Source organism: Brienomyrus brachyistius, chromosome 14 (genome assembly GCF_023856365.1).
Source record: "Brienomyrus brachyistius isolate T26 chromosome 14, BBRACH_0.4, whole genome shotgun sequence".
Taxonomy (NCBI): domain Eukaryota; kingdom Metazoa; phylum Chordata; class Actinopteri; order Osteoglossiformes; family Mormyridae; genus Brienomyrus; species Brienomyrus brachyistius.
Window position 1 is genome coordinate 17706319 of NC_064546.1, and position 24238 is coordinate 17730556.

The window sequence follows — 24238 nt, forward strand, 5'->3', positions numbered from 1 at the left end:
GCTCTGAGCTTTGTGAGGCGTGCTGACCTTTAACCTCTGAGAGAATGGTCTTCAGCAAAGACTTTGGTGGACAATCGCAGCTCGTATCAGTACTTTCGAAAGAGTCGGTCAAATAGCCGCTGGATTTTGTTGTCTTTGGCTAAAGGCGTGAAGAGGCCAAATAAAAGCTACACTAGGACCTTTTATTTTTTCTTTTTGGGAAGTTCGCCTTAAGTGCAGAATATCTCGCCTCTGTCTGGACTCTGTAGCTCAGGTTTTGTTTTTGCTGTCCCGACATTCTGCTGATAATCTTCTCCAGAGCACAGGACCCTCAGTCACCCAGTTCTTCCCCGTTCCAGTGGCACAGGTGGTGAGACTTTGAGGGGGGAGGAGATGGGAAGGGCGGTATTGACGTCTGCCAGCCTGCATCACTTTTCTATGAGCAGCGGACAGGAATTCCAAGAATCACAGTCAGGTTTCAGACTGACTTTGGCTGGAATTCCAGCTATTCTCCCAAAGCCACACCCCCTTAATAACCCCTTGGAAAAATTGCTGTCTCATTCTCCTCGCGGTTAATCAAATTCCAGGTATTTGGTGACCTGGACATGAAGGCTTCCTGACCTGCAATTCCCAGACCACGTTATTGGTGGTCAGATGGATTGGTTCTGTCGTGGTCAGGTCTGGTCTGATTGGTCAGTGTGAGAACTCTGGTCTGCCAACCAGACCCCTTTGAGTTTTCGCTGACAGTCTCTTAGGCCACACTAAGTTTTTACTTAATGCAAACTTTTGTTTTCATTTTCACCTTTCGCTCACACTACCCTGAAGTCATCAATGCCAAAAAATGGTTGTTTTTGAAAACATCATTCAGAGCTTTCTACTTCTCACACCCTAAACGGTCCGTACTCCTCATGTGGCCCTTTCCTAATTTGATCCCGCTAGTTACAACCACTCGTCTGATTGGTCACCCTACATGGATTGTACATAGTAGAGATGGGCTATACCACTGATTTTTTTTTTTCTTTCTTCCAACGTGATTTGATCCACTACCATAGGTACCAGATTGGTACCATAGATACCCTTCTCATCGATATTTGGTTCCCACTATAACCCTCATTATAAAATTTTCAGACAGGGTGGGGGGTGAGGGAGGAAGACCAGGGGATTGATTATTCCATTTCCCTAGTTGCTAGTGTCTGATCCTCTGGAGGTTCTTCGCTGTCCCCCCTCGGAGCTGCTTTCAGTGGCACTTTCCTTGTTGCTGACCTTCAATTCTGTACGGACATTACGGTGCAGGGAGTGTAGGTGTCACTAAAGCATTTTTACACTGTCATAGGAAAAGAAATGTAGCAAGTTTTGCCATTTTAATTATTCGTTTTCAAAATCATGTTGCATATGTTTAAAAATCAGTTTACCTCCGCTGCTTTGCATGAGTGGTGTGTGCTTTCGATCCTACTCTTTTTTTTTTCATCCTTGCTGTTTAAGTCCCTCCTAGACTGTTTCTGAGAAATTTGTATTTCGGTGTTTATTACAACAAAATCACATCACAGTACTTGGAAATTTTCAAATACCGTGCTGTCCTAGTATATTATACAAAATACTTTTATTTATTTTTATTCAATCCTGATCTCTGGTTCTTCCAACCAAATCACAGTTAAAACTTGGATCATCTCATTTGATCATGCATTATTTTTTTCGTATTCTTTTTTTTTTTTTTTTTTTTACCTCGTTTATCCTTGTTTTCTGAGTTTGCAACTGTTTTCAAGATCGAGGTTCAAGGTTACTTTGTCATCAGCAGCTTCATACATGTGCAAAGGGTGATGAAACATCATTTCTCCATGGCCCCGGTGCAACATATTACAGTAGCAGGGCGTGCAAGGTGCAAACAAGCAGTAAATAAATAGTGCAGAGATAATTAATAGGGCGGAGACGTAACCTTCCTAAGTAAGTAAAGTGCAGTTGCAATTAGAGGTAGTTTGTATATGCAGTTTAGAGGAATTTCAAGAGAGAGAGTTCAGTTATTAGTGTGTATTGTTAGTGTGTTCTTATGGCTTGTGGTATGAAGCTGTTGCTCAGCCTGGTAGATACGGAGCCGAAGCTTCGATACTGTTTTCCGGAGTCCGTGTGGCGGGTGGGAGGGGTCCTTTACAATGTTTATGGCTCTGTTGGAAAATGTCTTTTAGGTGGGGTAGGGGCTCACCACTGATCTTCTTCTCAGCTGCTCTCGCTATGCGCTGCAACGTGTCACAGTCCGAGACGTTACACTTCCCGTACCAGGCAGTGAGGCAGCTACGGAGCAGGCTTTCGGTGGTGCTGGTGTAGAATGTGGTGAGGATCGGTCGGGGGGGAGGCTCGGTCTCTTCAGCCTCCGCAAGAAGTGCAGACGCTGTCGAGCCCCCTGGGCTATGGAGGTGGAGACCAGGAGAGGTCATCAGTGAACTGGACACCCAGGAACCTCGTAATCTCAGTTCTAAGTCGTGATTCACATTTTTTTCCAGAATCGTGCAGGCCTGGCCCGTCCTCTTTCTGTTGGAGGATGAGGCAGTCATGTCTTGATGCGTAACGGAGCGGTAGATTGCTACGGATAGTCGCTGCAGCTACAGTATGTGAGGATATTAATCTGTGCGGGCTTATCTGTATGTATATATAACGCCTGAGTGATGGAGCTTTTTCTGGTTCACTGATGATCTGCGTGGTTGCCAGTTAACTCACCCTCTCTGGCTCATTATTTGGAAACCGCCTCCCCCTGTTTGCTCACTGGCTACCTACTTCAAGGGCGGCCCTTTGACTTTTAGCACAGAGGCCCTTTGTCTGGCTGCAGGAGAGCACCTGAGACGTGACAGCAAGATAAGCAAACGACCTTGCAAATCACCTGCGACACAGACCGCGTGTCTGCATGCGGAGGTGTGTCAAAGGCCATACCTAGGCATGAGTCTGCATTCATCTGTGTCCTGCTGCTTGTCCTGCTGTCCCCCCCTGTCTGGGTTTGTTTCCTCACACTTCAGAGGATGTCGTCGCCCGTGGATCTGGATGCATGGACGATGACGACGGCTGACGAGTGACAAGTTTCCAGGATCGGGGTGGGGGAACTTAAACAAGATTCGGTTCATGTTGTGAGGATGACTTGGTGTGATATTTAAAATATAGAGTTTGCCTTGTCTGCTTCAGCTGCGAAGGGCCTACACGCCTGAGGAATTCGCGGTGGGCGGGTGACAGTAAACATGGCGCAGCCACGGAGGATGGCAGAGTCTCCGCTCTCTGACGTCAGCCTGACTGCCACAATAACATGCTCTCTCTCTGACCTAGTCCCGCAGTTACCCCACCCGTCATGTATATGGGATGGTAACAGATCGATGACCAGTTTAAATGGTCCTGTAACTCTGCTGATTCAGTTACAGTGTGTCCTAATCTCAGCCCCAGCGCCAGGTAACGACAACATTTCGTTTCCCAGGTAGTTGACAGAGTGTGGAATCCGCCTTTGAACTATTATATAATGACAAGAGTCCTCAGTGAGTGATGGTTCTAAACTTATGCCCTTAGAGCAGGTATGACAAAAAACTGGCACTTCGTGTGGAGCGGAAGGTGTCAGATTGCAACACTGAGCATGTTCCCCAAAACCGGTGCTGGTTCCTGTAAAAGGCTGGTTCTAGGTTCAGCACCGGCCCCTGGCACATGCATCATGTATTTGACACATCGCGCAGTTCCTGGTGTCTTTGCCAGCACTTAAACACCCTCCCCCCTCCTTCATACTCAGCCTGAATCGTGCAGCGAGTGCCAGCCTGACTGTGAGGCCCTCCGTCACCACGAGTAAGAGACCGGACGTGGTTTGTGCTCGGCGTCACTCGCAGCCGATAAGTGGACCGCAGCCTGTTCAGTTCGCTCCTGTGTACACAAATGCAGACGGCCGTGTTTAATGCAGTCTGCACACTGTCATGTTCACACGGATCCTGCTCTGAATGTTTGGGTCCACCCAGCATCTGTGGAACTCTGAATTCTTTCCCTGGCGCGACTTTGTGAATTTTCTTATTTTATAATTTTTTTATTTTTTTGAGTTGATTAGAAAGCTTGTTCATTGTGTGACGCAGACAGGCAGTGGATGATGTGAGGGTGAGATTCCTGTGCCCTATACCAGGGAAGGACTCAAAGATGGGCACTGTCAATGTGTAATGTGGATCGATAAGGTAAGAAAATCAAATTGGTCGTTTTGCGAGGGTGTGGTACTAGGTGACAGCCCTGCTGGGTGCTGGTCTGTTTGTGATGAAGGTGAGTGTGTGTGTTTTTGTGTGTGGTCCAGGTATACCTTACCTTGTGGGGACCAAATGTCCCCACAATGTGATGAATACCTGTTTCCTGGTCCCCCATATGGGAAAACTCTATTTTATAAAAATCTGTGGGGCGGCATAGTGGTGCAGTGGATAGCACTGTTGCCTCACACCTCTGGGATCCGGGTTCGAGTCTCTGCCTGGGTCACATGTGTGTGGAGTTGGCATGTTCTCCCCATGTCGTCGTGGGGTTTCCTCCAGGTACTCCGGTTTCCCCCCACAGTCCAAAAACATGCTGAGGCTAATTGGAGTCGCTAAATTGCCCATAGGTGTGCATGTGTGATTGAATGGTGTGTGAGTGTGCACTGCGATGGGCTGGCCCCCAAATGGGTTGTTCCCTGCCTCGTGTCCATTGCTTACAGTATAGGCTCCGGACCCCCCGCGACCCAGTAGGATAAGCGGTTTGGAAAATGGATGGATGGATAAAAATCTGTGACTGCAATGAAAAAACCAAAAATGCAAAAACTCTTGTACTTCGTTTGGTTACTTATGGTCATGGTTAGGGTTGGATGGGGGTTAAGGTTGTCATAGTTAGCATTAGCGTTTTCCCCATAGAAATGAATGAGTGGTCCCCAAAACAATGATTACAAGTGTGTTAAATATTAGACCAGTGGCCATGTCTCCGTGTTTCGCGTCTTGCATCTATTCCTGTAACGTGTATGTGTGTGTCCCAATAAGCATTGAACCTGGTCCCCCAGTTCGTATGGTGGGGAAAGCTGACCAAACACTCTGCACAGCATGAGATACAAACAGAGCACAGCCAATTGTGTGCCAAGCTGACCTCTGCTGCCACCGGGTGGCGCTGCCAGCATGTGGTCAGATCTTATTTCATGAACCAGTTATAACAGTAAATGTAAAAGAGCTTTGTTAGAATGTTGCCCTACAATTGTAAATTCGGTTCCGTTCCCCCAGAACATGAGCCGGAATGTGCAGAATTCCGTGTTTATTCTGCATGGCTGGATCTGCAGTGTTCTGCCTGTACCCGTCCTTACCTTGGGTCAGCAGCTTTCCGCATGTTAGGCTGTCAGAAAAGGTTTGCAGAAAGTATATCCTCTTCCCTCTGGTGGGGGAATTCCCGGCTGTTTTGCTGGCCGGTGCCGCCTCGCGCTGAACGTCAGCTGCCTTCCCCGGTGATGCGAGCGGTGCGACCTGCGCGATCTCGCAGGGGAATGTTGGCCGAGCCCCAGCCCTGGACTCCGAGCTCCAACGCCACTTTTATGGCTGGCTGGTGAGATTCGGGAGGGAGGTGGCGCTGTTGCCCTGTACATTCCTGCCCTTTCAGCCCCGCCCCCTCCTCAGCTCCCCCCCCCCTCCCTGCGGACTAGGAGGACTTGCTCCTCTGTGTCTCCTGCAAGCTATGCCTTGGGCAGTGGTAGTCACAGCTCACCTGCGATGCCACAAGGTCCAGGTGCTTTGCTGGAGATGTGCCAATACGACGTCGGGCCCTATGAGGGAGGCTCCAGTGCTGGGAAGGCTGCCCAACCTGGCCGGGAGTGAGGAGAGATGAAAACGACTGCCAGGAACAGATCGTGGGGCCCTGTAGGCTGGGGAGCGGGCGTCTCTCGGGCCCCGAGCGCAAGGACCACCCTGGAGGATAGGCGCTTTCTCAACGGCTTCAACCGCAGGATCTCCCGCCTCTTTGGTGAGTCGCTCCCAGGTGGTGGGCACTGCTGCTGGGATACGATCCCGGAGGCGAGCCGTGGGATTCTGTAGCTAGGCGTAGCAGCACCGCACATTGGCGTTAGGTTCCAGAGATTGGTGGACCTCATCAGGCATGAGGTGAGCTCAGACAACCCCACAGTGGTCTCCAGCTCCTTGTGCAACAGCCTAAATCTCAGCTCTGAGGTGCAGTGATGCAGTGAGAGTGACTTGCTGTGAGAACAGCACTGACGTCACCCTCTCCCTCATAGACTCCTGCTCAGCACCAAGCCTAGGTCTGATTCAGCCGGGTATTTGCGTTCGCTCCGTCCTTTGGTTTCCATTTTTGCCGGATTTCCATATCATTTTACTTGGTCTCTGGGTGTTCTTTACTGCAGGCTGAAAGATGACAGCACTGAGCTATTCTAGGACAGCACTGTCAGCCGGATGGGCCAGCAGAACCCTGGGGGGCTCGATCTGTGTGCCGTATGGTCCTGCGAGCTCAGCCCTGCTGTTCTCTAGGCTCTTTTTTGCGCATTTTTTTGTGGTCGCTGTTAGGCTGACGGATGCAGGTAGACATTCTGATGTTAATCTCTGCCTTCAGCCATAATTTTGAGTGAGCGAAAGCTAAAAGTGCCACCCTGTGCCTGGTGGGGACGCTGATATGACAGTGTTCACACTGGTGTTTTTCAGAATAGCTCAAGGACGTCACAGTTAAATATTAGACCAGTGGCCATGTCTCGGTGTTTGTGTTGTCGCGTCTTGCATCTATTCCTGTAACGTGCCAGAGAGGTCAGAGTCCGCGGCGGCCCTGCCCTGATTGGCTGCTGAGGTGAAGCGCCTCAGGTTTGAACGTGTTTACTTTCAAAGTCGCAGACTGGAATGCGACGCATCCTTCCATGCGCCAGAGGACATCCTACTCCGTGCTGAGTGTGGGAGCAGGGAGAGCATTTCTGTGATCAGGACCTGTGGATTTGGGGGTAGTAGTTAGATAGAGATGACAAATTCTCATACTCTGAAACTTTTAACTTTCGGTTGGACATCAAGAGGGCCTCTTATCTCTGGCCCTGCCTGCTGTGACCTGAGCCTCCTGCTCTGTTCCTCACCAGTCAGTTGCAAATCCTAGTCACAAGGTGCCAGCTTCTGTCTCTGTTGGTTTATACTGGTTTAATTACCTCTGTTTTGTCTCGGCAGGTGGAATAACCAGCTCTGTTCTATATAAAGTATTTCTCAAGCCTACTCAGGAGTGGCTGTTGGGTATGTTTGTGCATTTTCTCGCTTGACCTGACATGTAATTTCCTCTGCAAACCGATCGAGCCGTCGACTCCTGTGACCGGACCTGATTGGGTGATGACCAGTGATCAGTAGGGGCCCTCGGATCAGCGACGGCTCAGTCTGCTTGGCTAAAGCGTGCGCAGCAGTCCACTAATGGAAAAGTGCTTTGCGTGTTAATTAGCATGGATGGATTTGCCAGTGATTTTAATGATGCTCGTTTTGCCAAATCGAATGAACTCCCTGATCTGATCTATAGCTGACTTGATGGAGCAGGAAAAGAAAATTCAGAAACACGTTCCTTCTTGTAGTAGAAGGGTAGTTAGGCGTATATAACTACTTATACAACTAACTACTTTGGATTCTATGCATGCTTATATAAAAATGCTGATTGGTTTGTGTAGAAGAGATCAAACCAGTATGGTGTTCCACACTCACATGTCTGGATCTGCCTTCATGGTCGGCGCTGCTCTGTGCTGTGAACACAGAGGGATCTGCTTGCATTTAGGTTTTTCTTCCCTCTACAGTATCGTATGTGACCGGACTCCTCGACCTGACCAATCCACACAGGATTTCCCCTTTGTGGGGGTGACTGGGGTGGGGGGTGGTTTCCTCCCGGTAACACGGTAGCTGCTGGTCTGGTGACCTCTGGCCCCCCTCTGGCTGTCGTGTTTGTGCCCAGTTGCATGCCTGGGTCCCCCCGCCCCACCCCGTCTTGTAGGATGTATATATTTTTTCTGCTTGCCTCGGTTTGTGATGAGTTTCCCAGCAGCCCAGATGAGCGGACGCTGGATGCCGTTCGGACTCGCTTTCCAGAAACGCTCTGTTCCTCCGTCTGGCCTCCAGGTCATGCTGTGGTCTCCTCATCATCTGTTTTGACACTGAAGCCACTGAACTGCTTCCCTTTCTGGCTTTTAATTGAATCTGCAAGCATCTGAAGGCCCATATGGGGCTGTTTATTTGATTTAAGAGTCCGGACAGAACATGTCTCCACGTACAGAAAAAAAACAAAATTCCTCTCTTGGAGAAGGAGCAGTTTTAAGTCTGATGTTTTAGATCTTCCACATCTACTTGCTGCTTCTGAATCGTTGGCGTCTCAGTGCGTGTCTTGGCCTAGGCTGAAACAAGCTTAATCCTCGCGCCCATCCACACTCGGGCTCGTGGCCCAGTGACGTCATTCTTTACCCTGGAAGGTGCGGCTCCAGGCCTCTGCAGGTCCTGCTTCTTCGTGTTCCATCATGTGACGGCAGCCACTTAGCAAGCAGTGCAGGGAACGGCTCACGGATTCGATGAGCTGTCGTGCAGCGAGGCTCCTCTGCCTGATAGGGCGGGTGGGGCGCGGTGAGCTCATGGTGATACAGCAGACAGGAAGCCTAGAAGGTTCTCGTGGAGGATTGTTCAGCATGGGCTTGTTAGCGTTGCGGTGAGAGAGGCCTCTGATGGCCTGGGGGGCCTCATGCTGAGTCACTGAAGTGGAGTCCTCATGTGACACCCCCCCCCTCCCTTCCCCTACTGTGTTTTTAAACTGTCTGCCTCATTTTTACGATCCGGATCTCCATGTCCCGCCTTTCTGGCCTGATTCCAGGACCCAGGGCCTTTCCGCCGCCTGCCACAGCCCAGTGGGGAAACCCTGGGCCTCTCTGTAAGCTGCTGGATGCTGTAACAGCCCCCGTCCCCCCACAGTATCGTTAAGCCACAGTGCCAACAAAGTCAGACTTTACCATAAAAGAGAGGTATCAGAACGGCAGGGATGGCTAGTCCGTGTACCTTTGTGGCGTGTACCTTTGTGGCATGTACCTTCATCTGGGGCCCTGCTTCCCACCATAACTTCCTGCAGACCACCAAATGGGGGCGCCCACTAGAGACGGCTCAGGCTTCTCCCTGAGTGTGTTTTCAGGACCTCACGTTTGTTAAAACGGCCCCAGAAGCGATGTGGACCTGTACACTGCGATAATACGGGATCCCGCTCCCATCTGTACTCTCCAGACATCCCGAGAATGGCGACATGGATGGAGAGCTGTGGGCTGGTGCTTTGTTTTCCGAGCTTACTGCCTTGCCGGCGTTTACCGTGTGCCTTCCTGTCTGTTCACTTCCTGGCTTCTGAGAACTGGCTTGTGACCTGATTGCATCACATCAGCACCCCCCCCCAGCCCCTGGTCCTTCTCTTATCTCCTTTTGGATGTGGAATGTGACCCCCGATACCCACCTCAGTTAAGGATCTATCGAAGTGAACTGTGTGCTTTAGCTGCTAGGTGCTAAATCAGCAGTCCGCTGGCAGGCCACATCTGGCCTTGGGGTCAGAAGGTCCCTGGTTCAGGTTCATACGGGGGGGGCGGGGGAGCTACTTTGACTGTTTTACTCCAAGCAGTCCCTTCAGTGTTACTGTCGATGGGAGTTATGCCATCTTGTCTGTGTGCCTCCTAATCTTGAAGCAGCAGATTGTCTTTGACAGTAACCAGATGGTCGTTGGGTTTGGTTCCATGACCTGCGACTCAGGGATCCTCAGTAATTTGTCTCTTAGCCCAGATGTTCTTTTGTTCCCCCCCCCATTTCAGAATCTCCTCGGTTGTCCACGGCCTCCTCCGCCAGCAGCAATGAGCGTGCATCTCTCGGCGCCGTACCGGACTGCTCCGCCCCGTTCGGCACCGACCCCTCTGACGGAGAGCGCCCGGTGAGCCTGGTGTCCACCTTGTCGTCTGGCTCGTCACGGGACGGACACAGCCTGTGCGGGAGTGCCCCGCCCCCGCCTGGAGACGACGTCGATCTCGAGCTGAGCCCAGCGAGGGGCACCAAGAAATCGCAGCAGGCTGATTCACGGGGGAACCGCCAGGCGGAGTTCCGCCGTAACGGCAGCCAGTCGGCTGAGGCCGTCCCACACGCGTGGATCTCCCCCTTCGCAGCCAAAGCAATGGCCCCCAACCCCAAGCTGACGTACGTGGACCGCGTCGTGGTGGAGATCATCGAGACGGAGGGCATGTACGTCAGGGACCTGCGCAGCATCGTACAGGTCAGTGCTGGCTCCGCTAAGGACCTTCCCACGTAAAAGACCCCCGAGCTGCAATCGCAGAGCTTATACCCCAGGTCTAAAACAGTCTTTACAGTCAGCACAGGAATCCAGGGTTCTCAGACTCTCCCTCCACCCACCATACGCCACCTGAGAGGCTGTCCAGAATTACTGAGCCTTCCCACAATCCTCTCTGGCTTCCCTCCTTCTCAGAAAGCCCAGACAGGGAATCCCCCGAGGAACCGGCGGACATGAGGACGTGTCCCGCAGTGCAGTCTGGAGCCAGCCGCCTGTCTGTCCCCGGGATCCTCAGCTTGTTTTGCTGCTTGTCAGTTTTAATGCGCGTTTGCTTCTTGGTGGGAGGAAGCTTTTGTCTCCCACAGTCGGTATTTACATGAATGACCTGCAGGGCTGCTCAGACGAGTGCGTGTCAGAGAAATGCAGTCGCATGCCCTCAAGCTGCAGCATTATACCTGATACTGTCCTGGAAGTGACAGTTTTTATAAAGAGTCTTAGCTGAAACTGATATCTAACATTAGTGACAGCTCATTCAAAACTTGTCAGACGGTCACAGTTATGGCCTCCCCCTCTAGTTTGTTGGCACATGCTGCATGCATGTGTGTGCATGCATGTGTGGGTCATGTAAGTATTGCATTGTGGAGACCAAACGTCCTCACAATATAATAAAAAGCCTGCTGTTGTGTGGACCATTTTTTCAAGGGGAAACTCAATTTTATGAACATCTGTGACTGCAATCAAAAAACTAAAAATGCCAGAAGTGATATTTTGTTGCATTAATTGTGGTTAAGGTTAGGGCTGGGTAGGGTTAGGGTTGTCAAAGTTGGGATTAGGGTTTTTTTTACATAGATATGAATGGACTGTCGCTACAAAGATATGACTACAAGTGTGTGTGTGGGGGGGGGGGGGTTGCTTGTTAACCAGGTCCCAAGAGTTCTGGGCACTTGAGAGGTGGGAGTCAGAATCCGCAAGGCTCGAGATCAAATCTCGCCTTGACTTTATTAGAACATTTTTCTCTCTTCTATATGGTTTTCAGATGTACAAATACCAAGCTGTGTGAGGCCTGTGAAGCTGGAGATGGCGACTGTAACTGTTACTGGCTTCTGGTGTTCCTGGGGAAGTGCTCAGTGTCAAACAGACGGGTGCCTGCATGGGTGCCTCATGGCTTCAGCGTGAGCAGATAGGAATTGGTGTCTCTTGGGTCTCCTTTTGGCTGAGGCCTGAGAGAGAGGGGCAGGCCGGCCCGAGAGAGAGGGGCTAACAGTTGGTCGTCCCGTAACTGAGGACTGGTGTGTCTGTGCGGCAATTTGACATGCAGAGAGCGAGCTTGACTCTGCGTGTTGTTTCAGGTGCAGAGTGAACCCAACCTGCCCCCTTTCCTACTCTGTGCCCCCCCACCCCCGCAGACACAGTCCTACACCTCCCACACGTCGAATCGCAGGCCTTTCCTTGGCAGCCAAGACTCTGTTCTGTGTGTTTTCAGAGAAGCCGACTCTGGCCTCATGTCTGGCAGCGTTTTCTCGAGGCCGTTAGGGGAAGTTCAGCGTCTTTTTCCCTCGCTGGCCCCCGCTCACTGCGCCCCTGGCGTCTGGGATGGACATGCCCCACCCCCTGGCTGCCTCCATGGTTTCAGCTGAACTTGCTGCTCAGGCTTGTGGTCTCCTCAGGTTTCCTGTTTCAGCTCTCCGCCTGTGGGCCGAAGGTGAACGTACAGGGCCTGGTTAAGCAGCAGACCTGGTGATGAGAAGGTGCTGTAGTGCGCTGTGATGCAGGATTCTCACCTGCACCCGCTGTAAGAGTGATCTGACTGACCTGCAGTAAACCAGGTCCTTTAAATGCACATTTGTTGTCATGAGCAGCAGAGAATTCTTGCGTGGTCCTTTTGCATACCATCCCTGCTGTGAGCATTCAAAGCCAGCATTTGCATGGAGCCTGGTCTATTCCCTCCTCCTGTGCGTCTACATGTCCGCCTTGTGTTTGCCGGCTTCCTCTCTCTTCCCTCCCCCTTCTTGAAGATCCATGGAGCACCGTATGGCCGATGCGCTTGGCAAAGCTCCAAAAACAAGGATTTTTAATAAACAACTTTGATTTATGCGTGCGGTGCGACCGTTGAATGTCTCGCCGAAAACACAAGTTACTAAATATATCTAAGCTCCCCCAAAAAGGTGATTAAACAAATTTGTGCCGTGGATTTCAGCACCAGCACATTCTGAGGGGATATTAACCTCATAAAACATGAAGAAATGGGCGCAGTGACTTTGGGATCGAGGGGAATGCCTCTGTGGTACTTCATGAGGGTATGAAGGAATTTGGGTATGGACAGATTGTACCACAGACAACCAGAGGCTGAAAAGACATGCAATTCATTAGCTTGTAATTGTAATTGAGACAGTATCCTTACTTTCTTTCTGGGTTCTGAGTTCGATGATCTGAATGTGAAGGGTTGGGCCATGCTTCTCCTTTGATCCTGAGGGATCTTGACATGGCAGAGCGCCCCCTCCAGGTCAGCCTGGGTAACCGCACCTCGCAGGCGGTCCATCCCCAGCTTTCCGTGCACTTCCCACCCTCACCAACAATGCTCTGCCAGCACCGGCATGTCTGCCTCGCCAACAATAACATGAGCGCCTCTGATGTGCAGCCCGGCCCAGACTGGCCCAGAAAGTCCCCATAACCCTTCAGCGTCTGCGTTCTGATTTCAGGGGCCCATTCCCACTTCAGAGCAGACACAGACATGGGCCTCAACACCCTGACAATAACAGGGTCTACTAACCCTGCTCTAATTAATGACGCTATGCTAACATTATAATAAGCCAAGATATGTGGCCAAGTCATGTGACAAAATCTGACACTGAGTGCTTATGTTGAGTCTGCTTTATCTTCAGTTGCCTTATATCTGGCTGTATTCCATAAAAGCTGAAGACTGCTAGGTGAATTTGTTACCTGAGACAGGAAGTGGTCACTGGATGCGCATGATGTCACCCTGCCGGTCCCAGGAACAGGATTTAGAGTCACTGGTTAAATATAATGGGGGAAAAATCTGAACATCTGCTCTGATTTGCATTGAAGTTCTTCTGGCTGTGCTCTAGCTCCCTCTTTTGGGCAAAGCCTGTAGTTAACCACAGATCGACTCGGTTCAGATTTGCTGAGGTTCGTTTTAAAGAGAAGATCTTTTAATATCGCTCTCTGAGTTGATTACGAGAACCGTGCACATGCCAGCATTTGTTAGTTAAGAAATGTAATTAATTACGTGACTTAATTTTAAGCAGTAATTGAGTGAATTGATGTGATCACATGGTCTGCTTGGATTTGCAGGATTACTTGGCGCACATAATTGACAAAGCGGACCTGCCCATTAGACCGGAGCATGTGTCTGCCCTCTTCGGAAACATCGAGGACATCTACGAGTTCAACAGGTGAGGCGCTCTCTCATCCAAAGGCACACTGACTGGCTTGCCTGGGGTCCCTTTCACACCCTGAAGGGGGGTCCGTGTTAACTTGCCCTGGGTTCGGTGTTGGTTCCATTTCCTCACTTATCCCACAGAAACAACCTTTGCAGATTCTGGGACACACATCAGCTAGATGCTTCCACACCATGCCAGAGCTGGTCTGTCTGTTAAAATAGTTCTCTCTCTTTTCCAAACACCCCCCCCCCCCACTCAGAGATAGAGGTCACAGTAACCCCACCCCTCCTCCATATAGTTTTCACATCACTATTAACAGAAGGACGATTTCATGGTAATTACAGGTAAAAAAAAAACTTATGAAAGTTTTTAAATTTAACTAATGAAAGTCAAAAAGAAGGTGAACAGGTTACTGTGGTGGGGGTTAGGGTTAATGTTAATTAGGGTTACAGTTAATTAGCAGGGAGCACTTAAGGTACCTAAACCACCAACTGCAACCGCCCCCTCAATCTGGGCAAGATGTCCATGCTGTTTATCTGCTTGGATGGACTGTCTCTCCACCAGGAATGTGGCGATGCAGCTTGTGGGTTTCGGAGGCAGGGCAGCCAGGCCCCTGAAAATCCCCAGACCTTATTTTACCGGCTTTCGGTTTGCTGTCTGAGAAACTTATTTGTTTTGTTTATTTTCGCTGAGCCTATCGTCCTGTTTCAGGGTCGGAAATGCCTGGTCTGGATACTGGGGTAATTTACACTGATGGCCCCGGTACCTCGTGTGAGAGCTGTTCCTGCACACTGCTCGAGTCCAGCATCGCGTGCCTCCCACTGGGGGGGGGGGGGGTTTGTTTGGGGCTGGGGGCATGTCTGCAGTGTGGTCACATTTCCTATCTTCTCATTAAGCCTCTCCAACTCATAAGCGCTCCTGACCCACCCTGTGGGAGCAACTCACTCTATGCTCTGAGCACGACGTACCTTTTCGTACCCCTGACTCATCCCTGTTCTGTTCTGTCCCCCATAATTTCTTAGCCTGTCTGGGAAAATGACCCCTCCTCCAAATTTTGGGCCGAGCGCCTTTAGACATTCGCAGACTGCATGTGTGGTGACATCTTCCTGTGCGCCTCTTCTGCCACATGTCATTTCTCCATGGCAACGCCAGGACCGTACCATGTGTTCTCCATTTCGGGGGTTTCCCTGTAGCTCCAAGGGGCCTGATCGGGCCTCTGTGTGGAAATGAAAAATGACTGAAAACAAGCGCTCGGAAATGGTTTGCTGTTGTGGCTTGTGGTCACTTGACGGTAAACAATCCCTGGTCCGTGAGAGCCAAAGCGCTGTAGCATTCAGTAAAGCCTTATGCCTTATGATGTCTGAGTGGCACCTGACCCCAAAGGTAAGAAGTGCATCTCCTGGGCCTCACTCCACAGGGTTGGGTTGTCCTGCTGGCTTTATTGGCGCGTTTCCACTGACCTGCGGGAACCGGGCCAAACCCGACCTGCGGCGTGAAGAGACACTAATCATAGCACGGTTCCAGCTCGCCTCAATATTCCACTGCAGTCGTTGTCAGGTTTGGAGAGTGTGACGTTATTTACTGTTCACACGCCGTGCATCAGGATTTACTATGTGCTAATTTCCATTAGCATTCGTTCTTGTAAATTTGCCTTACGAATGCATTCCGTTCAGCTGTTCTATAGTACTACTTTGAGTAGGAGATCAGAAATTTTTCAGGTTCTGAATCATTGAGGACGCAACAATACATTTTGATGTGAGATACTACTAACAGTGAATAATGTGTAGAATATACACATTTTCCTTCAGATAATCCATTAGCAGACAACCGGTATCGCCGTGCATTTTGACCAATCAGATGGTGGTGATACAACCCGCTCAGTTTGGTCACGCTTTCGGCCTTGCTAAGCAGGAACATGTCGGTATGGGTACGGTTTGGGTATGGCTTGCATAACTTACAATGGAGAACCGTCTCTTCCCGGAACGGGCTCGGTTCTTGGTGGCAGTGGAAAAGTGCCGCATGACAGCTGCCCCCCCCCCCCTCACCGTGGCCTCCTCTGTTTTTTTTTCCAGCGAACTACTGCAGTCTCTGAACCAGTGCGACAATGACCCCGTGGCCATCGCCAAATGCTTCGTGGACATGGTGAGCAGAAGCGTCCCTGTTGTCCTGTTTGTTATTCTTTCTGTATATGTTGAAATGGATGCAGCATCTGACATCTGCGTTGGGTTTTTTTTTTTTGCAGAGTGAGTACTTCACGATCTACACCCAGTACTGCACAAACTACCCCAAGTAAGTCGGACGTGTAACTGTCTTGTGGCCACTGCTGATCAGGCAGTTTTTAAGCCAGCTGACCCGCTTTTAATCTCACTCTTCCCGCAAAGCTCAATAAACCATAATGAGCCTCAGTTACTGCTGTGGTTATAGATTTTTTTAATTATTATTATTATTATTATTATTATTACCTGGGTCTGTCAGTCGCTGGAGCGTGAAAGGAAAACTTGGTCCCTTGTCGGATTGATATGTTCAGCCTGGCTGATGGAGAACTAATGAGACACAGGAAACAGGGCATCCATAATGTCGAGGCGATGTTACTCTGAAACTCTGCCCCGTCTTGGCAACAAACAGTGCAGTGCAGTTAATTTGATCAGGAAGGTCATTCACTGGTGAATGCGAGATGGGTGCCGGGATGTCGCAGTAAATACCCATGCGAAGACGGCAAAATGCGCGGCGTAGTGCTGGTATCTCCGGACAGTGCTGTGTCTCCCGTCACAAACTCTTCAGACCCTGTTGTGTGATTTTTAATAAGCCGGACATGTGGCTGTCTGACAGCTGTCAAAACAGCCCCCATGTTAAATCAGTTAAAAATGTAAGATTTAAAATAGAGCCCCCTACAGCGATCATATCACTAAAGTCTTGAGTGGAAATCTGACAGGACAGGCCCTGTCAGAAAAGCACGATGCAGTTAGGTGAACTAGAGGAAGCCGGTTTGATCCGGACGAATGAGAACTCAGAATGGCGTCAGAATGACCGTCTCCAGCCTGCTGCATCCCAGCTGCAGTTCATCTGCGTGTCGTCTTCCTCTTTATGATGTCCATTTTGAGACATCCGAGGCCCTCAATCATCACTTAAATTCCCTAAAAGATCCTTCAGGCTGGCGTCTGCAGTACTGAGCATCCCAAGCACATTAAAGTTGCCCACATAATTCTCTCTGCTCAGTTTTCATCATTGATATGTCCACTTGCATGACCTTTCCCTAGTCTACATAAGGGGGCGCTAACGTACGCCATAGTACTTAGTGTGGCTTTCCTAGGCTACTGTCTGTATCGGGAAAACTAATGTAACTAAACTGAATTAGGGTGGAACAGTGTTGGCTGGGAAATTGAGTCTGGGTGCCAATGGTAATGGTATTCGAAATGGTAACGAAAGCAATAAATGATGTCATCTTGCTGCCATTGAGATTCGTTTAGGCGAAAATTACAGAAAGGCAAAATGGATGGAGAAATAGGTCTGTGACAGGGGCCCAGAAAGAAAAGGCAAGATGGACAGACGCAGAGCGAGATCCACCATGTGTTTGACTCTCCCGCCATACCTTCCCCATCCCCCTACAGCTCAGTCGCCGCTTTGACAGAATGCATGCAAAACAAGGTCCTGGCCAAGTTCTTCCGGGACCGGCAGGCCTCGCTGAAGTGCTCGCTGCCACTGGGCTCCTACCTGCTGAAGCCTGTGCAGAGGATCCTCAAGTACCACCTGCTGCTGCAGGTAGGAGCTCCACAGCTGGCCGTCCATAGGCACAGCTTGCCAGGGGGCCGCCATCCAGAAACAGGTCATGCCCACGCAAGGCCATTCCTGCCACCCCTTTCCTTGTAGGCCACACCCACTTAATCAAAGTATTTGGCAGACGCCCTTAGCCAGGGCGACTTACATAAATACAACCAATGGTCAACAAGCTCCTCCCAGCATCTCCTGACAGCTGTCCTCTTGCCCACTGCAGGAGATCGCCAAGCACTTTGACCCTGAGGAAGAGGGCTATGAGGTGGTGGAAGAAGCCATCGACACCATGACGAGGGTGGCCTGGTACATCAACGATATGAAGCGCAAGCACGAGCATGCCATCAGGCTGCAGGTGAGTCAAGTGCACCCCTCACAGATAAGTGCGTAAAGCTTCCATTATCGCAGGAGGACGTCGGTGCCATTACAGTACTTTTTTTGCTATTCTGTGTGTGGTTCCATTTTATCTTCTGTTCTGCCAGGTAGCCTTTAAGGTTTCAGTGCTAAAACTGCATCGGTTATGAGGCATGAATGGTTGAGTTCTGCGAAGTTCAGAACATTTTCAAAGTTCAAAAAATTCTGCTAAGCAAAAACAGTTTCTTGTAAGAAATCGAATCTAATCTAATGATTCCACTCTGCCCACACAGGAGATTCAGTCTCTGCTCATCAACTGGAAGGGACCAGATCTCACCACCTACGGCGAGCTGGTCCTGGAGGGCACCTTCCGGATCCATCGCGCTAAGAACGAGCGGACGCTCTTCCTCTTCGACAAGATCCTCCTCATCACTAAGAAACGGGGGGAACACTATGAACACAAAAGCAACATCTTGGTGAGGGTCCCGTGGCAGCCATGAGGGCCGGCACAGGCCTGTCTGCCCCAGGGCGTGTTCAGCATTAACCTGACCCGACCTGCTCCCGTTCCAGTGCTCTGCACTGATGCTGATCGATAGCGCCAAGGACTCCCTGTGCTTCAGCGTGACGCGCTTCAAGTACCCCAAACAACCCCACACAGTACAGGTGAGTGCCTGGGACCGTGCTCTGGCCCAAGCGGCCCATTAAAGCCTCGTCTGACGTGATTTGTGGCTGGCGTGGTTTAGTTTGTTGTGCTTATGTGTTGAAGCTGTGCTGTGAAACCCGAAATTAGCCCCTGTCGAAAAATCCTTAACTTTCAATCTCTTTCAATCTTTCAATCTCTTTCAATCGTGTTTTCATCTGGAACTGAGCTGGATCTGTTGGTGGTGGGTGAAGGTCTCCGGCCAAAGGCATATTGGCTGAATTTGTCAGAGGAAATAAGCAGATGAATTTGAAAATTGCCTGGTCTGGTTTACTGTTCAGGAAAAGCTCTCTTTCTCTGATAAAGGTCAGTTTGACATAATGTTTGGAGACCGGAGACTACAGCTGCTGCCTGTAGTAATGGTTCGATCACACAGAAGTGTTGTTATAAAATATATAACTGAGAAGTGTGAGCAGTATAGTATTCTGTATGTAGATGTAGACGTGTATGTAGATCAATTTTAAAATCTTATTTGCAGAGAGTAGGACAGTTGCGCGTTTTCTGAGACTGAGTCTCCTAGTGGTGACTGATAGATATCTGATTGAATTCCTACCAGGTTCCCCGTGCCTTTTGTCCCATTTGGGGACCCCTCCCTGCATACGCCACTGATGCTCTACGTTTCTTCCTCAGGCCAAGACAGTGGAGGAGAAGAGGCTGTGGACCCATCATATTAAGAGGCTCATTCTGGAGAACCACCATGCTATCATCCCAGAAAAGGTACACCTTGTATCTGGCTTCTCCTTGGAGGATCCTGTCTGTCTCTGTTGTGCTCATTTTCGCTTCTTTCTGTCTTTCAGGCAAAGGAGGCCATCTTGGAAATGGACTCCATATGTGAGTGTTGGTGTGGCTGCACCAGGCTGTTGGGTTTCTGCGGGCTAAATGGACAGTGCAGCTTAATGGCTAACGATGGCTGAAAGTTTAGCATGTTTACAGTGCTATAAAAAACAGGTGGAGTAAGAGGACTATTGGGACATTTCAGGTAAACCCTTTATGCAGGGGTGGGTAGTAAGATCTGCTTGTACACTGCTAGTCAAAAGTTGTACACTGCCTTGTACACTAACTTGTACATTACTAGTCAAAAGTTGTGCAGTGCAAAGCAAGCTCCTGGTCCCATCAGCGATAGGTGAAAATCTGCAATATAGATAGACCATATAAACTTTAAAAGCAATAAGTGAAAATCCACAATATAGAAAGATAAACATCTTTTTCTCAGATTTTTTATATGTTAAGCATTATGTTAATTATATGTTGAGTAAATGAAAATATAAGTAAAATAAAACAAATTTCCTTTATAATATGGAAAGGATATGTAACAGTGCATGCCATGCCCATGTAACAGAGCACTATTTAATGTCCCTTGTACAAAGGATGCCTTGAATTTTCTCTGCTGTTATAACAGCTAGAGGTGGTTACTTTCATGAATCAAACATGTGACATTTCCTTGCTAATAACGGAACTCAAATGGTGAACATACTGTACATTTATTTGTTAGCAAAGAATATCGAGTGCATTTTTAGTAAATCTTAAGTGAGTAAAAATGTCAGTGTGCGCAAAAAGTCCTGACTGGTGGTGTACGCAGAATTTTCAGTGTTTTGCAAAACACTCGTGTAAAACGTGAAAGTGTAATGTCTGTGTCACTTGTCCGTCGCGTGGGTGCTGATCATTTGTATTGGGTGTGGTTGAGCAAGTAAGCATTTCATTGCTCTTGTTAAAATATAGCATGTTAAATATCAAATCTAATCGGCATCTCAAAGGGAACTGGGGAGCCATTGCTGACGAGCCGAGTTCTGTTAGCCTGAAACATCTCCTGTAGAGAAAGCTCAGCCAGGTGACCATATGAGACACTCGCACTCGTTCTCATGGGCTGCCTTCCACATTCCAGACCCTACAAAGTACCGGTATAGCCCGGAGAGGCTTAAGAAGGCCGTGTCCTACAGTTCAGACGAATTCCCAGGTGGAGTGCGACGAGGGCGACGCCGGTCAGGTAAGAGCCATCTCCAGAACACAAGATGGTCCAGCACAGCCTTTTATGGACCACAGAAGCAGTACTGGGGTTTCTTCAAAATGTTGTCTCTATACGTCAGCCGATGTCTCAGTTTTACATTTTGTTTTCAAGCCGACTACTGTGATATGACAGCCAGCACCATAAATATATTAACCTTTATATTCCCCTTAAGTAGTACTCACTTTCCATTTCGATTCCCTCTTTAGAACCTGCCAAGCAGATTATCAAAAGCACCAAAGGTAAGTGAGATGGTTTATACGCACATTTGGCCCCATGGCAGTGCTGATTTACCCATAATGCAGTGTGATGCCTGCACCTAAGGGAGACTTTCTTATGAAAGATAGGATGTCGCTTCTGCTTTGCTCTCTGCCCTTCAATGAAGCACTTAGCAGGCAGCCGGGAGGAATAGTAGAGTCGCGATGTTGGTGGCCTGCCTGTCCGCAGGGACGTAGCTAGAAATATGGACCCCTTGACAAGATGTCACCTTAAGTCCTTTGGTCGGATCCCCCCAGTAGGCAGTACATTTTGAGGCTCCTGTAATGTGCTGGGCCCCCTGAATCTACCTGGGTCTCCACGCCCCTCCAGCGCCCTGGCCTGTCTGTTCAGCTTTTGCATCCTCGTCTGCCTCGGTTTCCATGAAGACTCTTTCACGAGCTTGACAGGCTCCAGACACAGTCGAAAAGGCTGGATATCTGCCTGCAGGCAGTGCTGTCCGCAACGGCACCGCCTAAAACAGTTTGGATCTCGTCTGTAGCCAAGCTCGGCTTTGGCAGCAGATCAGTAGAGCATCCCATTTGCGAATTATTATTTGCCAGGGATGAAAAGATGTTTTTTTCCCCCCCCTGCCATTAGAAGCAGTTTAGATGGGAGTGTAATGAACTCGACGTTCTTCATTTCTATTTTTGAGGATCCTTCAGCAATGCTGGGGGGAGGGGGAGTCGGCATCAATTGCTCTTAAGAGGTGTGACTTGGAAAACAGCCCTTTTCATTTGTGTTCCTTATAATAACCCAATTACGGAGATGACGTTTTAGCGCTGGGTAGGGTAAGGAGACACGTTGTTCTTTTGCCTTCCTGACTTCAGTAAGTTGCAGGAGCTTCTAAAATTGCTGTGCTACCTGTAAAAATGGCCATCACGTGTCCCACGAGATAATCTCGAGAAAATCTTCCCGCTCTTATCCATCTTGGGGCGCGTGTTTGCAGCATTATGAACCTGTGCTTGTTCTCTCTTGTCTGACATCTTCCATCCCTCTTTTCTCGGATTTTGCTTCCCACGTGACTTCGCGTCCTGCTCCAGCCATTCTCAAGGTAAGACCCATTCGTTGCAACCTCATGACCATCAGGTCTCTGTGCTTGGATGTTTCTCGGCGATCAGTGTTTGGCTGAGGTCGTATTAGTTATGAATGCACATTGCCCCTTTGTGGCCAGTGGCATGATGTGTCCATCTCCGGTTCCCACTGTCAGACTGTTGGATGTGGTACAGTTTGACTGTAAGCTAACTGATGCAACAGAAATGCAACCCAAAGAACTGCAGATGTCTTCCCTCCCGCACATAAAATTGGACATTGATTTCTTGTCGTAAATTTAGTTTATTTAAATTTTTTTTTGGTTTGATTTTTATTTATTCTGTTCCTCCCATTCAATAAAATTGATCATTACTATAAATTTACTGCTATCTTTATGCCCTCCTTAGTTGTTATAACGGATAAATCTTCTTTCCCCCCCCCACCCCCCCCCCACCATAAAAATCGCAACCAACACCCGAATCTTGGAGCCGTACAACAATTTAAACACCTGACTGACTTTCTCTGGCTTCGTACTACAGCACGCAGACAGCGAAGGTGCCCTGCAGGCCAACAGGCGCTCACTGCAGGCCGGAGCTAGTGTCAGCACCTTGGGCTCAAGCCAAGGCGAGCCTGAGGCTGAAAGGCCTAGTGTGGAGGATGATGATGAGGAGCCGGGAGTCCAGAAGGACTCTTTTGAGCGGCTCTCCCCTAGTGACAGTGAGGAACCTAGGCCAGGGGCACCTCCCTGTGAAAGGGTGGAGCAGGAGGACTGGGAGAATAACGAGGACGATATTCTGATGGGGGACGACCAGGTAGCCGACTTTGCCAGCTCCATGTTGGCCGCCATCTCCTGCTGGCACTATAGAGCCAGGGCTTTGCTTTTCGCTCGGTTCACAACGGTGAGGCTCTCTGCCACCAATGGGCTTCCTACTCCCCCATTCGTCCTCCCCGGCACTCCCACCTAACTTGGCCAATTGAAAGCATCGGCTTGCACGCTCACGTCGCGCCGTAAACCACTGACAAAGTAACCAAAGGCTGCAGCTAACAGACACTGAATGAAAATCCGAATGACGCATGGAGCATCCTCACTCTCGCCTTCACATTAACTTGATGCATGACTTAAACACTCTCCCACTCCCTCCCCTGGATTGATGGTAATGATGCTCAAGAAATGTAATTGCAGTTGGTAATCTAGTCCAGGCATGAGGGTGACTGCCCGGCCCCTGAAGGGAAGGCAGGCTCACCGCCGGTTTCACTTTCGATGCACGTTCTGCCTCAGTTTGTAGGGCAAAGTCCGTTAGTTTCACCATCTGCCCCAAGGCTGTGATGAAGCCGTTGAGTTGGCCTCCACACGTATGTCATTCCTCATGGCAGTGTGGTGTCACTAAGGCACTGGCTCGGTCAACGCCCTGGTCCAGTCTCTCTCAGGAGACGGTGGTCACCCTGTGCATTTATCCATGGTCACGGACTCATAACCCTGCATGACCATCAACAGATATAATCTGCTTCCATAACTGCACAAATTCTGCTGTGGGTGCAAATGAAAACAATTCCTTCACAGGATTTTTTTTACAGTGTCATGTCCTTTTAAAATATTGGTTAATAGAATTCCAGTTAATTTTGCTTAATAGAATTCCAGTTAATAATGTAGTAGATGGGAGCATCAGTGACAGGCAACTTTCTCTAGACTTGACTTGAAATGCAGTGGAGTTTTGATAAGCACTGTAGGGTCATACTAATTAGATTACTAGACCCCCAGATTTAATGGTTGTTTGCATTTCATTCAGTAGCTCAGAATTAATGGCCAACTTCAAAGGTGTATTTTTCAAAGGTCATTAAAGCAAGCCACACTTTGCCTTTGGTGATTAAATGAGCAGTGGGTTTGCCTTTTGATTTCTTGACAATAGGGGTTGTTTGAAAGGAGCTCTTATAAGAATCAAAACAGGATGTTGATTGAACTTTTAAGTAAGTCTATTCCTAAAAAGGTAAAATGAAGGGAAAACATTTTAGGTGCTAAACTTAATCAGCTACCAGCATCCAAAATCCACATAATGGACAGACAAGACCATCTGAACTCGCATGTCGTGATGAGTGACTAAGCAGGCTGCCGACCAGCCCCCCCCAGCACTGTTAGTTGAATACCCTCCCAGGAAAACTTCACCCATTTTTGTTTTTTGATCCCCATAGGATGAAGATGGGTGTGAGGTTACAGGGGAGGGCTCGCCGAAACAAGAGGGTGGACGGGACGAACCGACTGAGGATGGGAACCCCCAAGAGCATCACGTGAGTGACAAGTGTCTGAGAACGTGAGACTGAGAGAACTTTTGAATTGGATATTTAAAAAGAGGGTTGTTTTTTTTCATGTTCAGTCATGGATCAAAACTGATACGATCTTTAAAACCTGAGCTTTGATTTCTGTTGTACCTCTTGAGTTGTTGCTAAAGGTCCCGGTTCCCCAGAAGTCACCCATGCCTCCTGGTCATTGCTGTATTTGGT

General features: G+C 49.2%; 1 protein-coding gene across 5 annotated transcripts in view; it reads left to right on the plus strand.

The window, feature by feature from the left end:
• The window catches only part of LOC125708051 (pleckstrin homology domain-containing family G member 3), a 51744-nt gene that overhangs the window by 22384 nt on the left and 5122 nt on the right, over positions 1–24238 (plus strand). For 3 of the 5 annotated variants that reach the window (XM_048975545.1, XM_048975549.1, XM_048975548.1), the window contains exons 3-17: positions 9764–10215; positions 13543–13643; positions 15704–15773; positions 15874–15920; positions 17240–17390; positions 17623–17754; positions 18047–18229; positions 18324–18416; positions 19084–19170; positions 19251–19284; positions 20336–20437; positions 20665–20697; positions 21754–21764; positions 22282–22641; positions 23930–24025. In XM_048975545.1, coding sequence (XP_048831502.1) covers positions 9764–10215; positions 13543–13643; positions 15704–15773; positions 15874–15920; positions 17240–17390; positions 17623–17754; positions 18047–18229; positions 18324–18416; positions 19084–19170; positions 19251–19284; positions 20336–20437; positions 20665–20697; positions 21754–21764; positions 22282–22641; positions 23930–24025 — 1952 coding nt within the window. Of the gene's footprint in view, positions 1–5636; positions 5941–9763; positions 10216–13542; positions 13644–15703; positions 15774–15873; positions 15921–17239; positions 17391–17622; positions 17755–18046; positions 18230–18323; positions 18417–19083; positions 19171–19250; positions 19285–20335; positions 20438–20664; positions 20698–21753; positions 21765–22281; positions 22642–23929; positions 24026–24238 lie in introns of those variants that run through there. The other 2 variants (XM_048975547.1, XM_048975546.1) reach the window with 2 other exon arrangements.